The 17,635-nt window shown below is 37.5% G+C and overlaps 1 protein-coding gene across 7 annotated transcripts in view; it reads right to left on the reverse strand.

Annotated features, from left to right (window-relative positions):
* Positions 1-17,635, reverse strand: part of KDM6A (lysine demethylase 6A) — a 160,582-nt gene that overhangs the window by 58,454 nt on the left and 84,493 nt on the right. For all 7 annotated transcript variants that reach the window (XM_080613945.1, XM_080613941.1, XM_080613947.1 and 4 more), the window contains 3 exons: positions 16,848-16,968; positions 5,308-5,362; positions 2,519-2,553 (listed from right to left, as the gene is read on the reverse strand). In XM_080613945.1, coding sequence (XP_080470071.1) covers positions 2,519-2,553; positions 5,308-5,362; positions 16,848-16,968 — 211 coding nt within the window. The remainder of the gene's footprint in view (positions 1-2,518; positions 2,554-5,307; positions 5,363-16,847; positions 16,969-17,635) is intronic.

Consider the following 17,635-nt stretch of genomic DNA (forward strand, 5'->3'; position numbering starts at 1 on the left):
CTGTTGATTTTATAACCCTTTTCTAGTCAGGAAAAAAATTAAAGCAGCAATTACACACTTTCAAATGGAACAAGGGGAAGTTGGTAGAAAAGATTTTTAATTGGTGTTCATGAAATGCAGACAACTGGTAAGAAAACAAATAATATAAATAAATAAAATATCCATGTCCAGCAAAATAAAAACAATCAGGAAAAAATTTTAAATTTAGCACTGGGAACATAATTTGTAGCTTATGACTATGAAGGATAAGCAAAAGAATGGAAGTTCACTGTACAGCATGACAGCAGTGGCAGCAATCCAGATGTCAAACAGATAAATATTTGTGCCTAATATTCACACTTTGAAAAAGATGTTTGCATGCTTGCGAGGATTCAGAAAGACCTATTAAAATAGGGCATGTTCTCCAGATCTTGGATATTTTTTACTTGTTATTTGTAGTATTATTTAGCCTTTAGAAATCTGCCTACATGCATGCCTTAAAATATTACAGAAAACTGTCACAATGTTTACATTTTGGTTTATTTCATGGAACGGTTTGTTTTGGAAGGGACCTTAAAGATCACCTAGTTTGAACCTCCATGCCATGGGCAGAGACACCTTCCACTAGACCAGGTTGCTCAAAGCCCCATCCAACCTGATCTTGAACACTTCCAGGGATGGGGCAGCTACAGCTTCTTTGTGCAACCTGTGCCAGTGTCTCACCATTCTCATAGTGAAAAATTTCTTCCTAACACCTATGTATTAATTCCAAAGTCCCTGAAGTTTAGCTGCATCATGAATGGTCTTTGAAATGGGAGGGGAACCCAGCCCAATGTCTTTGCTTGACACTGTAAAAAGCAACCACCCAAAATAGCTAGAAGGACTGACGCTACCACTGATGAAATAATAGAAACTAGCATTAAGCACCATGAAGAACTACTGCTAACTCCTATCAGCACCAGGGCTACCCTCTCGTTCGGACCTCTGACAACCCACCATTTAAACTCCAGTATTGTGAAGGTACATAATTAAGGAATTAATCACTTTTTCATCAAATATTAGAGAGCAAGTAATTTTCAAATACACAGAAGGGTTCAGAGATCTGTAGCAGCATTGTTTAAAAGAAACGAAGCCATGAGCCTGCCTCCAAAAACACCTCTTCATTGTGCCAGAGGCAATATCCAGAATGAAGACAAGATCCTTTGTGGTTCCAAGTTTCTTAAATTCCAGAAAACAAGATACCCCTCCCAATCAGAACTATGAGACAAACCAGGTCTAACAGGAGAACGCACTGAAACTTTTTTGCTCTGACTTGTGTTAAAACAAAGTTCCTGCTGCCTTCAACTGTCAATCAGAAAGCAGAGCTTAAGCACTTGTAACGTCGGTCACACAATTATATAAGGCAGCTGGTATACATATATAGACCTGGGGCCTTTAGCCTTCTATTCTACTCCAGAAAATCAAAAGAACTAACGTGTTGAGGATACTTTGTTATGTAATTGTGTCAGTTGTGCTCCAGCGCTCAGAATCAAATCTGGACAGTGGCCAGGTAAGAACCGTAACACTCCATGAAGTTTCTGAATAGTGTTTTGGGACAGGGAATTTCTGTCTTGTCATACAGCTTTGCACCAAAAGCATTCAAAAGAGAAATATCTTATCAAATTTGTATCGTTTACTTATATATAAATACCTAAAGCCATTTTCCACCGTGCCATCAAAAGATAGCACCTACTTTACCAAGCTGCTTTTCAACTGACTGAACATATAGCTTATGTCTGTCATCCATTTTAATTGCAAGTTTGTTTTCATGTCACATCCCTTCCTCAGTCATATAACACCTACAAACATGATGAAAAGGCATACAGTTGTCATTATATGACCAGTTAGTCAAATAACAAACATACAATAGCTATTTCAGTAGCTACTTGGTTTTAATTTACTTTTACTCTGGAAGCTCAGTAAGAGTTCTGTAATTTCCCCAAAATTTCACATAAAAAACTGTGGTAGGATTTGATATAGAATTAATAACACAGCTTTATGTGCTGCTGACCTCGGATCTAAAATGTTTCTATCCCATATGTTCAGCTAAAATTGAAAATTTCATGTCAAATGTACTTAAAAAGCACCAGGGCAACTGGCTAGACTTGACCATGTGTGTGCATGTATGAGAAACAATAGGGATAGATATGAATTGACAACCTACAGATTTTTTATATTTCTATATGCTTTTTTGTAATTTTAAAAATTATATATAATCTCATAAAAGAATTTTACTAAAAATTACACTGAACAGGTTTTTTTGCATTCAACCTGTGAGACCAGGAAATACGTAAGTTTATTAAAATTGCTACTCCATTTTGTAGCATGACAGTCCATATACAAAATATTTTTAAATTTAGCCAAAGTAAATAAAGTTTCTTTAGTGATTTTAGACTTAAGCCTAACTTTATAAAAGCATCCATAATCTGGATTCAACAGACTAATTACATCATATAGTTAGAAACAACCACACTTTATTATAAAGTAGCTTAAAGCTTACCTGGATTTCATATAAGTGGGCGATGTGAAACTGAACTGTAAGAATGGGAAAATCAAAATTATTAGTTTTAATTAATGACAACAATATCTGTTTTCAAGTGAGGGATAAAGAATGTTTAAAATTTATCAGTGCAAAACCAAGATAAATTACATTTTGAAGAAAAAAAAGAAGTATTTGTTTACATTCACATTTTATGCTAAATGTAACAGAACTGACAAGAGAATGAATATGTATCCTAACAAAGCATTAAGACTGCAAACAAATATTGCAGAAAGGCTGTCCATGGATTTTATTTGTATTCTGAAATGCAAAGTCCATTACCCTTCCAGTAAACTTAGCAATGAAATTTCTTTAAGCAGAGAATGCATGCTAATATTTTCTGTAGATAATGAAATTAGAGACTTATTTTCATTCAACTCTCGAAGGACAGACTGCATTTTAGAACAGAAAACTATATTATACGCAGCCAGCTTTATACAGGATCTTAAATTTAGGTGTTTGGGTTTTGGTTATTTTTCCTTTTTAGGAATTGACTTTCCCTTGTTAAGCTAAGAGTGTTAATTACAGATGGTATTCTGATCATTACTGTAAAGCATCTTAAATTACTCATACAAACTGCACAGAATGCCATAACACTACCAGCAGCTCTCAGAGGCAAGAAAGTTGCTGGCTGGAAAAAAAAAAAAAAAGAAAATTGTTCAGGACTAAAAGCAGAGGGAAAATTATCCTCCTGCTGCTCAAATTATTAAACGAAAGATGGAATGCCTGAGTTCTCAGGCCTGCGAACTGCTAGCCTGGACTAGCTACAGAGTGATAGATAGTAAAAGCTATTTGAGATGGATGTAATCCTCACTCTGTTTGATGAGGAAAGACAAATTCCTTTGAGACAGACTTTTACCTGATGTTCCTGGGGACTGCAAGTTAAGAAAAGACCTGTCTTTGAGCCAAGCTCAATTTATTTCATACACAGATTTCTTTCTCTTGAAGCTGAAGAACAGCGAGACACAGAGGTTTATACAGGTAATTTGGAGTTCCAGGGTTTCCCTCTTGGTCATAAAAGAGGGGAAAAACTCTCTTTGTGCACAGTTTTGTCCTTCACTATAAAGAAGGCAGCCTAGCGCACTTCAAAAACCAGGTCATACTGAAATGCATCATCTAAAATTTTAATAAACTTTTTTGGTTTCTTGCTAAAGGGCACATAACATCAATTATGTTCACCACAACGTCAAAGTTCACAGTGTGTTGATGAAAGAAAAACCTCTGCTGTTATTTTAGGAGTCCATTATCTAAAAAAATCTGTTATTTTTTCCCCCTCACAGCAAAACCCCTTCAGTATGAAGCTACACTGTGCAGGGGAAAGAAATTAAAGCTGTCACATTGGAGACTGCCTAAATAGAAATAAGACACGCTTAGTACATTTCTGCTAGGAACACCCTCACTGCAATGCCATTACTCACCCAGCCTTCAGAAATGCAAGGGGTAGGATTAAGGCAACCACAAGCATTTATGAGGGTACCCAACACCATGGGTCAAAGTGCATGGTTCTCCTTCCACTAAGTAGGATGGGAGAACCTGACAAAGTATCTCTCATTCCTCTTCTCTCTTTCTTCGGGTTTGTCAGGCACTGTACAATAAAGCCTTTATATAGGGCCATACCTCTACATAAAACTGGGGGCACAGGGGACTGTGGGGGAAAGGTCAGGAAAACCTTACAGAAATTCAGAGATGCAATGAAGACCAATAAAGTCAGGAGAAATAATACAAACTAACATGAAATATGATAAAGAATCATGTAGCTGGTAAAAAACAATAAAAGCCTATTGACTTAGGAAGAATTATGCAAATATTTTACAATATTATCTGTGTCTGCTCCTGATGAGAGACAAAACTTTAAAGACCTTGTAGCATAGCTAACTCAATACCAATACAGCCAGAAGTTCCACTCACGTACACAAACACCCTTTCATTAGCCTTGCTGACAAGATATTCACAATTCTATCTACATCCAGATTAAAAAAAAAATGAAGAAATGCTTTTAAATACTTTATCCAATGCTTCTGAAGTTAGAATTAGGAGATAACTTAAGCTCAACACCAAGAGCAGCATGAAGATACCTTAAAAACTGAGGGGGTAATTTCCTTCACAGCTGCTTGTCTTTTAATTCTTACAGACTCCAAAACATGCAGCAACATATGCTTATTCTTGCATACAATTCCACTAACTACGGAAAAATACCTGCAAGGTGCTCTGTAACAGATTACAGTGTATAACACATCTGACATATCATCTTACACTAAAAGATTAGCATGTTCAAGTACCGACGAATATGTAGCTGGCACCTAATGATCAATCAAACTACAGTTTGTACCTTTTCCTACTTCAACAGTGTTAAAACTGATGCTGAATTTTAGACCTACAAATTGGCATTAAAATGATCACCAAAAATGACAGATTATCAAGATGCCCCAAAGTTTCAAACAATTGCTATTAAACATATGCCATTGCACAAGCGCTACATTCATAAATAAATAAATGCTCCTCAAGAATTAATCTTCAAAGCAATTTATAAGCTGAGTTTTGATTTTTACTTATTCCACTTACTAAAGCGATCCACAATTCCACTGGAATATCTGTCTCCACTGGCAGATGGAAGGCAGGTTGTGTAGCCTCCCTCAGTACTGACTCTCTTGATTTTGAATGATTGGTTCATTACAAATTCATACAGTTGTGAGCATAAGACTTAAAAAACACAAAAAGCTACAACAGAATAAATGCAATCGGTTACTTACTTTCAGCGTTAGACAAAGTGCAGGGATTGCAGTCAATCAAAGCTAACTGAAAATGCTGGAAAAAGAAATAATTGTTTTTAACCAACATAATAGTAGAACTTTGGCAAATTACTAAGGATAAATGAATTTCGCATTTGAAAATCAATACATCATTTTACCATGTATCTTCAAGAAAATAATTTTTCTTTTCTGTTCAACTGCTTACTGAAAGAAAATTTTTTTTCTACTGCAGATGCAGCAATGCTTCTAGTAACGTAAGATGGCAACAGACATCTTCACAAAACAATTGGGACAGCATCTGTAAGAATGACTGCATCAAATGAATGGTCAAAATTGGAAAATCGAGTTTTCCTTAGAATACAGAACTGGGATTGTAGTCATACCAGCTCACAGCCTCAGGAGGATAAACACTGAAGCTCTTTCAATTTGTCTATCTAGAAAAACACAGTATGCTTCCCTTGAGTGATTTGAAGTCTTTTTAGAAAACTGATCTCATGTCGAAAAGCACTTGCAATGAATACCTTTACATTAAAACACGAGTTCTTAAAGAGTTCGTAAGATCTTACATCCTTTCCTCCAGGTATCAAGATAACTGTAGCATTCCATTAAAGATTGCTTATTTTTAAATCACTATTCCTCAAAATATGAAAAGTATCTTTTAAAACATCTCTGCATTCTGAAGTTCTGAGACAAGAATTTCTTCTAGAAAGAAGGTCACACAAGCAGAGCAATTAAGCCTGTCTGCCAGAAAATTTGGATGTCAGCAAATAATTTCTAAGTGTCATGCTTATTCAGTGATCATTATTTACAGTTTGAAACGCAACCAAGTGTGTTAAAATGAATGGAATAGGCATACACACTCAAGTGCCTCTGAACTTTTCCATAAAATTCATTTAAAATTGCTAGACAGTGCAAAACTTGGATTAACATATTAATTCAACAGAACAGAGAGTCAGGCCTAAGAGACAGCACATGAAATACTACTGTTAATAAATACAGTTATTTACAAAATATAGCTCTAGGTGGCTTCTAATACACAAAAATTACTGACTCTTTAGCATATTTTATTAGCACAAAAATGGTGATTTAGCTGTGGCTGCTCAGGATTCCAAACTAGGTAGCATCAGGGCCTTATTAATGTAGCTGGGAAAAAAATAAATCCTTATTAATGGATGTATGTGCAACCTGCTTTTCGTATTTGTCCTACCAGAACTACTAGACACTACTTTCCTCATGGTCCTAATAATACCCCATGTATAGCACATCTCTGTAACACACATCTTGAAGACTGAGAAGAGTTTTACAGACCACACAATTTCTAAACCAACATTTTGAACAGAAAAATTATTAGAAAATTAATTTATTTTTCATAGCAAAGCATAAATAAAGAATGCTGACACTTCATGAGCTCTGAGAAGCACACAGTTCTGCAGCTTACCTCCTCATTGACTTTTATCAACATCATTTGTAATATACGTTTTTAAAAAAATGAAGCAAACTCAATTTGAGTAACAGAAATTTATGATTTTTAATGAATATTTTAGCAATATCAGTCCCAGAAGAGAGGACAGAAGAAAATGAACTCACATATACGTTACTTGTAAAATAACTTTTTAAGCTTTGAGCAAGCATTAAGTAATAGCTTATAAATATTAGCCTATTTCTCTGCCTTGCCTGTTCCTTTTTCTACTGTTCAGCAGTCAGACAACTTAAGATTTCCCCTCGCTTACATTGCAATGCAGGTTGTGTGCCTCAGACACATCCTTCAGTCGGTTACCATAGTGATACTACTAAGCAGGCAACTTAAAAAAAAAAGAAGGCTAAATAAAAATAAAATGCTCTACTTTATATTGCATTTTGCATGGCAAAAGAAAAAAAAAGGAACAGACCTATACACGTTGGCCTGTATATTGAGTATACCGGCCTAAATGGTACAAACCTATTTTTGCACAGATGTGTCATCTTGCACTGTCACTAACAATTAATATGAAAAGATAAAGCAGAACAGCACAGATCTGCTCTCGCCTAGCAATGCTATTATAAAAATTAAGCAACTCTAAAGAGAAACGATTGACAATTGTTCTGTAGCAGCTTTTTCAAAAAGGTTACTGCAGTGAGACTCAAGTGACAGAAAGCCAGCAACCACATCAGAAAAAATCTAACCATTTTAATATTTAAATATGCCAGTAATATCAGTCCTGTACAGTGAAAAAAAAAAAAAAAAAGAGGACTATTTGCAGCAATGCCTCCTAAAAATTTAAATTCTTAGTACTACATTAGCTGGCTTCTACATTTCAAAGTCCACATTATGAAAATTTACTAAGTGTAGTAAATTTCTGCTTGCACTGCTCACTAAGCTACAAACAGTAAAGAAAATGATAAACCAAAGCCTGTAACTACAGCAAAATAAACCATTTGCACTAAATAATTATCACAAAGCAATATACAGAAAACCCAGAACCTTTCACACCAAGAACCTTTGAAATGCACATACGCAAGCAAACCTCCACCTCCTGCCAGATAAATAATACATAGCTCCCCGTTAAGTATTCCAAATCAGACCCAAAATAAAGCATGCATGCACTGTAGCACATAAAAACCTCATCAGCCAAAAGCAGATCCACCCACCACAATTACCAGCACCAAAAAATTAGAAAAATAGTAATCATTTCCAACTTCCATTTCTGCCGCACGCAGAAGCGGTTTGCAAACATCTGCCCGTCTCTCAAATATTGCAGCACTGAAGCCGGCTACTGCTGTGTGAAATAGTTACTATGCAGGAGAGGCCGCTGCAGTTCAGAGACGACACACAATACCTCAAGGCAGACAGCAGTCTATAGAAATTCAAATCCCAAGTAAGAGGATTTACCTAGAAGGCAGTGTTCTGAATGTTAAAAAGTAACAGGCTCCCTTCAAGAGCTGCAGCTCAAGTCATAACATACCTTGATTTGTAGCCATCTGTAATTGCACAATTATCTACAGCCTATTTTGTCTTCTCTGGAGTCTTTGACTTGCCTCTGATTGTGGAAACAATTTCAAAGGTAACCTTTCCAAGGATCAAAAGTACAGTGGATTGCATATACACAGAGCTGATGAAAGCATTAGGTCTGGTAGTAAAATAACAGTAATCTGACGCTGATTTTAGGTTACTTCATGTTTTCACTACTAGAATTAACACCAATTCTCCTAACAAATCAGTCCTTTGCAATTTAAGATGCATGTACCTAGGGCTTTGTCAGTTCTTCAATCAATAAATGACCAACACAAAATGAATCGTCTTCTTCTTAGTGCAGTATTTCCACTACTGTCTCTGTTTACATCCAAGCCTGATACCTCAAAATAGTGACTCTTCTCTCTCCTCCTCTGAGGAGGGCATTAGCAAGCTTAATAGCTATGAGTTCTGCATTTATTTAGCAAGCAAGGCAAGCCATCATTTGAAACCTGACAATTCTCACAGACTTACCATGAAGGAAAGCTCCATCATGACTCAGTGAAATTCTGCCAGGAGATGGCTTTTTCTGCTTATGTGACCTAGGTGTGATGCCTGTGTTCCTCAGAGCAGCCTTTGTTCAGATAAGTAGGGCACAGAAAGCCTGGCGTAATGAGCTGTGGCAGAGCGCCAAGCCTCCATTTGCCAGGAGTGTTTGGGGCCAGGGGAAAGGGTCAGGAGAGGACACGCTGTATGTTCTGCTACACCAGTGCACTGCTCTGCTCTCCAGTGTCTTCTGAAGCCAGAACAAATTCATATTGTAATATGAAGGTTTGTGTAGCACACTCAGCTGCTTTTGTCCAACATTCAAAAAAAAACCCCAAACCCTGAAGACCAAGGAAGACTGTCACATGGATAGGGCAGAAGAAAGCTACTTGAGGACTGAAGAAACGAAGGTCACACAGACACATAAAATGAATTAACAGCAGTATGTTCAGAAGAATCTGTTGTTTTGACTAGCTATATAAATGAAAAATTATTTTAAAGCAGAAAGATCAGTAGAACTGTGTTTTCACTAGCCGGAAGAAGGCTGCATTCAAATTTAACAACCAACATCTTATATGGTGCAACAGTGCTTTCCACAAAGCTGACTCAATACTGACGTTGCCTGTATGCTTTACTAATATTTGTGGGACATCAGAATTTAGCTATTGCTGTGTTAACAGCCCGGAACACTCCCAGTGGCAACAAAATGCCATAGGGAAATGGGATGACTGGAAGCTTGCACTGGCGCTGCATCACCAGCATCCCCAGGTTACTTTGCTGGCTGGAGTTGGGGTCATTTCAGAACCTGCAGTGCTCTGCCCCCAACCCACCCCACCCCAGGCTGGATGAAAAGCATAGCCTAATCCTTGCCAGGTATCTGTAGCTACCGAGCCAGTACATTTAGCTGGCTGTTACTGTGTACCCTGAATGCCAACCTTTCAGTTGCAATTATAGCTCATAAACCTGGACCAAGATACCTCTCGCAAGGTGCACAAATGAAATGTACCTGCACCAATACTCCTTACCCTGAGTGCTCAACTTTTGAGTCAACTATTTTTCTTCTCACAGTATGTTTTCTCCCCGCAAAAAAGACATAAGACACCACAGAGCAGTAACTCAATTTTAGCATTTACTTCCCGTTATAATCATGACATTTCTAAAATACGCTTACAGTTTTCTTTTCTAGGAAAACTAAAAAATTAATCAAAACCCCAAGCAAAACTAAGAGAAAACAAAAGAAAACGCTCTGTAGTCAGACGTCACAGTATCATCATCCACTATCAAAACCAGCTTCCACTAACAACTCTCTTGCAGTTTGACTGGCAGTCCTGAGGTAAGTTAATGATCTTAAGGTCTTTTCCATCCTAGTTGATTCTATGATTACAGTGCCATGCTGCATTAAAAAACCTTTCAGGTTTTCACCCCTTGTGTATGTCCCTCTATCATGTGCATAGTTGCCAAGTGCAAGGTCCTACACCTGGGTCGGAGCAATCCCAGGCACAGCTACAGACTGGGCAGAGAAGAGATTTAGAGCAGCCCTGCAGAGAAGGACTTGGGGGTGTTGGTTGATAAAAAATGAACATGAGCCAGATTCAGTGTGCACTTGCAGCCCAGAAAGCCAACCGTATCCTGGGCTGCATCAAGAGGAGTGTGACCAGCAGGTCGAAGGAGGTGATCCTGTCCCTCTACTCTGCTCTCGTGAGACCTCATTTGGAGTATTGTGTGCAGTTCTGGTGTCCTCAACATAAAAAAGACATGGAACTGTTGGAACAAGTCCAGAGGAGGGCCACGAGGATGATCAGGGGACTGGGGCACCTCCCGTATGGAGACAGGCTGAGAAAGTTGGGGCTGTTCAGCCTGGAGAAGAGAAGGCTGCGTGGAGACCTCATAGCAGCCTTCCAGTATCTGAAGGGGGCCTACAAGGATGCTGGGGAGGGACTATTCATCAGGGACTGTAGTGACAGGACAAGGGGTAATGGGTTAAAACTTAAACAGGGGCAGTTTAGATTAGAAAGGAAGAAATTCTTTACTGAGAGGGTAGTGAGGCACTGGAATGGGTTGCCCAGGGAGGTTGTGAGTGCTCCATCCTCGGCGGTGTTCAAGGCCAGGTTGGATGGGGCCTTGGGTGGCATGGTTTAGTGTGGGGTGTCCCTGCCCATGGCAGGGGGGGGTTGGAACTAGATGATCTTAAGGTCCTTTCCAACCCTAAGTATTCTATAATTCTATGATTCTATATGCAAACTACAAAGACTTGGAGAGCAGTTCATTCCCAAAAGCTGTCTGCCATCACTTACATTTTTATTAGAGTAGTATTTTGACTGATTTCATTCTGCTTTCCACAAAATGCTTTTTAGCTGAAGTGGTTGAAATAGCAGATATCCACCATGTAATAGCTAAAGCCCTTTATTTTGTGGTTTTCATATCTAAAAATGCTGCCGATTAGTTTTTAGTAGAATTACAGACATAAAAATGAACATAAGAAATTAAAAATTCTCATAACTGTATGTTTTGTCTAGTTATTCTTTCAAATAATTAAAAATAAATACATAAGGTTTCAATTTAACACATTTAAGCTTAAAAATTATTAATCTAAGCACATATGGAAGATAACTAGGTTGTGAAACAGAAGAAGGCTTGAAAACACAAATTTTCACTTTTATAAATACATTTTTATTTATCACTGTGAAAAACAGCATTAAAAATGAACAATATGTAACAGCTACATGTTGGCATACAATAGCTGCAGTGGCTAAAAATATATTAAATAAAGATATTTACGGAGAGACAGGAAAACTATTTGAATAAGCGATGGAAAATGCCTGACTAAATAAGTACTTCGAGCTGCTCATCTGTGTATCGGTATTTAATTTTTTTTGTATTTCATGCATATTCATGTAATTCATGCATATTTTCCCAATAAATTTGAATTCTCTCGTAGCCTTTTTCTCATCCTAATACAAGCAGTATGTCTTCACATTACTGACAAATGAGAATCTTTAGGAAAATAATTAAAAAATTAAAATTAAAATTCTATTCAAATTGATGATTTACAGGCAAGATCAAAGCATAAGCCTGAAGCAAACTGCTAGGATGGCTGTTTTGTGTATAAATAAGGAGGAAAAATGTCTGAAATTGAAAGGCAGAATGAGTATTTCTACTAAATGGCAGACAATTGAAAACACAAGAAATTTAGTTCCCGTTCTTCTAAGGGTTTTGTTGCTGGGTACAGGATCCATCTGCAATTCTTAAAACCAAACAAAATTCCCAAAGCACAACACAGCTTGGTTTGGCATAAAATAACCTGCTCGTGTCCAGTCCCTACTGCCTACCCATTAAAAAAATGAAGCAAAACAACACCCCTAAACCCAAAGAACCAAACAATCCACCACCAAAAGACCCTAAACAACAGCAAACAAAATACCCCCTCACAAAACCAAACCCACAGAAAAATCTCCCACCCAGCCACTGTTCCCTCAATGTTACTATTCTAATGAATATGAAAACCTAAGATTTCTTTTTTATCTTAAGGTAGTCTGTTATCAACCAGCGGAAGTGAACTGAATTTTACATTTAAAGAGTTTTCAAGATCATAGCCCTAACTCCCCACTAGAAAGCACACCACAATACTTCAGCGCCACCAAGCAGAATGAGCACCAGATGGAAGACTTGTTTCCCATAGCTGCTGTTTCCAGTGTAATCCAATTATTAAATTAAGCAATACCAAAGCTGTAATTTTACTTTTTTCCTTAGCTTCTCTTTTACGCATATCAGTAGTCCCACACAATGCACCCAGCTCCCCCTTCATGCTCTACCTAGTTCTGTGTTCAGCTTCTGGGTGGACAAGAGGCACTGGGGCTTCCCGATTCACAGCAACTCCTGTATGGACAGGACAACTCCCTTTGTAGGTTCATATCCCAACAGACCAGACCCATGACCATTCATTTGGTGCCTCTGTTGTAGTTCAAGCTACACAGATCACTTGGTCCTCAGCTTGCAGAGCTCAAATGGCTCTGGGGCAGCATGCTGCACAGGAAAGTTCGAGGAATTTCTCTTTGAAATCCCTTTCATTCTGACTTCATCTGCTACAAATTGGTTAAGTTTCAAAAGTACTTAAAAGAAATACTGAGACACATGTGCAAGACAGGTTGATTACAAATACGTATGAGAAAAGGAGGCTAAAACTGAAAAAATATTCAATACATATAGGAAAATTACTAAGATAGCCAGTGATATGCCAGAAATAACGTGGCACGTATTCCGAAGCTTCAACATTTTTTCCATTTACTAAACCAATAAAAAGATATATTATGTTCCCACAGATCTTGCTTTATCCTCCTTTGAGGTTATCATGGTTCAGCCGCAGTTAACACCACTGAATACAGTATTAGTGTCATTTGTAGGAAATAGCAAATAAGAGGTGGGCAACAGGACACTCAGTAAAGTGTGAAAAGGCTAGGACTGTGAAGTAAACCTTAATATAACCATAGACTCATTTAGGTTGGAAAAGAACCTAAAGATCATTGAATCCAACCGTTAAACTAACTGCTATAGTAATCAATAATACCACCCCCCTAAGACACTGACAGTTGATTTTGGAATTAAGTTGCACTTTCCTGATGAATGGGCAAATTCAGTTTTCATGTATCACTTGTGAAGGTAACACTGCCCTAACTGTCTGGTTACACAAGGGCTGTTTTCTTTCAACCAGAAAGGCCACTTTTTTCTTTTATTTTTTCCTTAATGGAAGACTGAAGGCCAAGTAATTTTCAACAGCTCTGGTGTTCTTGCCAGAGTTTATGGCAATGGGATAACTGAGCAGTCAAGGGTTCTCACAGTAATGTGCAAATCTTAACTGCAGCAACGTTAAAAACATGCAAAAGCAGTAACTGATTTTGAAAAAAACACTGAGTTGATTTTATGCTTGTTAAACAGCGCTCTGGTAATTACCTTGATCATCAACATCTTAAAATAGTAAAAATTAATTTTGCACTTAAATTGCTTACATAAAATATAAATGATTTATGTTAATGCTCTAAAATTGTGAAAAACATGGAATATTTGACCTTCAGACTCCCATCTTCCCCCTTTGCCTCAAGACTCTTACTGCCGATGACTCATTTGTTGGCAATGGTTTATTCTTAGCAATTACAGACTTAACATGAATGTTTAAATACCATCAAAAACATTATGATATTTTAGAGTACATTAATGCAACGTTGGTACAATCTGTGAAATTCAGAACAGTCACAAGTGAATAGTAGATGAAAATTTACTTTCACTTTCTGCCTCAATGTCAAACAGGGAGTAATGCTGGGCTACGGTTTTAGTTTATACAGAGCCCCAGGGAAAGGGTCTGTGCTCAAGGCCAGTTACTAGCAGGCTGCATCCTTTAAAATCCAGGATCCTTTTAAAAAAGTTTAAAAAAACCCACCAAAACCAAACCCGACAGAACAAGACAACCCTGTCTCTTCATTACTTTGGGTTACATACCTTTTTGTGAAAAGATACTCTGTCCCAGAGAACGAGACGGACATTCCATGAAAACATCCTTTAGCACTCTTTCATCTTATCTCTTCCTCATTCTCCTCTCCCCATGCTTGTGCACAACCACTGGACCAGCAGTTTCTTTTGTTCTCTTCACTAAGGAAGTGTTTTCTGACTTGCTTCTCACTCTCGTCACTCACAGAATTCCGGCTTAAGGGTTTTTTTGAAACCTCAACTTAGGGATCAGTCAGACTGGCTTTTAAAGAAGCTACTACCCTGCTTGTTCTACTTAAGTTTGCTCCTCAAGTGATACACTCTGGTATGTTTCAATCAGTAACATTTTGATTTCAAACAAAACAGATCAGTCTCAGGACTCTATATTAAATCCACAGATGAGCTGAAATTAAAATAGCTGAAACTGTCCAAGAGCGGGTGGATTGCCCCACTTGGTCATTTCTTTCTTGCTCCTCACTATTATTCTCTGCTAAGGATTGCAACCTCCATTGCAAAGGCAGCAAATCAGAAACTGCCTTGGCTTTCAGTTTCCGTTAATAATGCTAGATTATAGTTTTATGTTATGTTTTGCACCAGAAGGGGATAAGAGAGCTCTACCCTTCCCTTCCCATTCATACACTCCTGCTATCTACCTTGCACTGGATCTAGCAACTGGACAATCTCAAGTTGACTTGCTTTAGACTTCTTATCCACTTCAGTCTGCAAATGGAAATAAAAAATCACCTGATTCAAAGCTGCAGAGGCTGCTGAACAATGCAATTGGAATAGTAAGGTGGAAAATGAGGCAGCCTTTTAGAAAGAACCTGCTGTGAGGACATTGTGAAACTATGTTTAATGCAACACTCACCCCTACCCCCCCATAATTATTTCATCACCCTTTTGAAGATCCTCACTCTGCTCCATGGTAGGCTGTTTTTGTTGCTGCTATTTGTTTTCTTAAGTGACTTAATCACACTGCACATAAAAAAAGCAATGGAATCATAATTTTGCATTACAAAAGATTAATTTCTTTCTGTTTTTAAAATACTTCTTTGGTGTTTTTCCCATTCATCGTTGGCATACTGAAAACTGAAAGTGACCTTTCTGTTTTGCAAAGTTGTGAAGATCAAACACAGTAAATTATTCAGATTGAATCAAGTATTTAAATAGGTATTATGAGGATTCAGTGACAGAATTACATATTTCATGGCACAGCAGGAAAAGGCTCTTTATTTCTTGATCAATTTCTTCTACTGAAGATTAAAATAGAGAAGTTACTTCCACGAATTGACTACAAGTTTACTATCTCCTTGTAAATTTACTCTTCTGTAACCCTGACTTCTTCAAAACCAAATCCAAAATGTACTTCGTCAGCACTTGTTTTATTCCCTAAGATAGCCAATACTAAATCTGTGCCAAAGTATGAGAAAACAGGATCAAACTCACACATAAGCCGTTTCCCAATACAAGTGATCCATCTCTACCTTCCCTTGCTCTCTTTCGTCTTTTATTGCACTTAATCTTTCCTACTCCTACGCAATATTCTTTAACCACAACTTCCAACTACACCTTCTCTGAGTGAAAGCTCAGACTCTGGATGAAGAAAAGGAAGCCTTATGAGATAAGTGCTTCCAATTACTACAAATAGTGAAAGCAAAAAAGTGGAGAGCAGCACCCTACTCTTTAAAATCTTGGACAATGCGATTCTGATAACCCCATAAATTCAACTTCCAGGAAACAATCTGCCAGGAGAAGGATGTCAATTTAAAAAATTCTAGTTTCAGGAAGGATTCATAAGCAGAAATACATTTATAAATTACACGTAATTACAAATTACAAAATTCTTAGCCCTGCAGGTGTATTTCCCACCATATGAAACTCCGTTAAAGAACTCTTCCTTTTTCCAAGATACACATATCTAAATTTAGAGGTCAGGAAGGAAAGAACATGGGGATAGAATAAGAAATGCAAGGAGGAAAAAAGAAAGGGGCAAGCATGTTGAATGGAAGAAGATAAAATGTCAGATTACAATCGGAGACATAAAAAGCAGTAAAAAACTTTAAAGGGGTACAGAGGAAACAAAGTACTGTATTAACACAAACCATTTCTAACTGATTAGCCAAAAATCATTGCCTTAGAAGCTGACTCTCAAACCAGGAAATAGAAGAAAGATTAACTACTAGAAAAGTGGAAATTATACAAAAAATTGATATGAGAACATTATTTTGAATAAAAGCTTTCTATTTTTAATAATCTTTAAGAACTTCCTGTTTACAATAGGACAGCTAGAGGAGAAAAAAAATAATCAAGAAATCCAAGCTGCTAATTCTTCTCTTATTTTCCCTCCAACTTTCCCCAGTCTCCCCCCAAGATGTACTATTTTAACAAGAATGCTACACCGAACACTTGATCTACTGGAGTATCAGTGCTCATCTATAATTTTGCTGGGGTTTTCTGAGTATTTCTAGCTTCTAACACACTTGTATTTCTGAAGCAGGTATTATTTAACTGCTATATGCTCATGCATTCCAAGATGTGACACAACTTGTGACAAACGTTAATTCAATTTGAAAGCTCTTAGACCTACCTTTAAACTAGACTCATAGTCTGTGTTCACTTTGAACATAAGCCCAAGTCGCAAATGAATTTCCTTGGCTCGACAAAAGCTGGGATCAACATAAAGCGCCTCCTGAAATGCTTTAATTGCCCTGAAAGAAAAACATAGATTATAAAATGATTCTTTTTTATGGAACTATTACTTCATAATCAATTTTATAAGACTAGCAGAAAGTGGATCAGAAAGCACTGTCACAGAAGAACACATCAAAACAGTGGTTTACACTCGATGTTTTTGGTGCACGGTTTTTGATTCTTCACAGACTGGGTAATTTGTACTCCAGATATCTTGGTATATTTGAAAGTCTAATCTTTCCTATTAATATAGAGAAACTAATTTGCTGCATGAAATACAGTAACATATCTACTATTTCAAAAAGGATGACTCAGGAATTAGTAACAAAATTAGCACAACTTTAGAACACCACAGGGATCGTTCATGTCACAACCAACTTTTGATTGCCAGTAAGTGCAGGCCACTGAGAACAGCAGCATAACAGAAGGCCTAAGAAGGAGAGATTACACACATCTCTTCCCATTGCATCAACCTGCTCTGTTTTCCATTTTGTCCTCCCTTTCTCAGCACCAGCGCCACATAGGGATTCAACCAATACCTACTGCTCCATCACTTTCCAGTCGCTCCATTATTTTCCAGTCACTCAATTACCTCCAGGAAAACACAGATATGAAAGCCTGCTACCTCCTCCCACTCTAACTTGCTTTTCGTATTCCTATGATAGGTGAACATGGCACTGATTC

This window comes from Psittacula echo (genome assembly GCF_963264785.1).
Source record: "Psittacula echo genome assembly, chromosome: 3".
NCBI lineage: Eukaryota > Metazoa > Chordata > Aves > Psittaciformes > Psittacidae > Psittacula > Psittacula echo.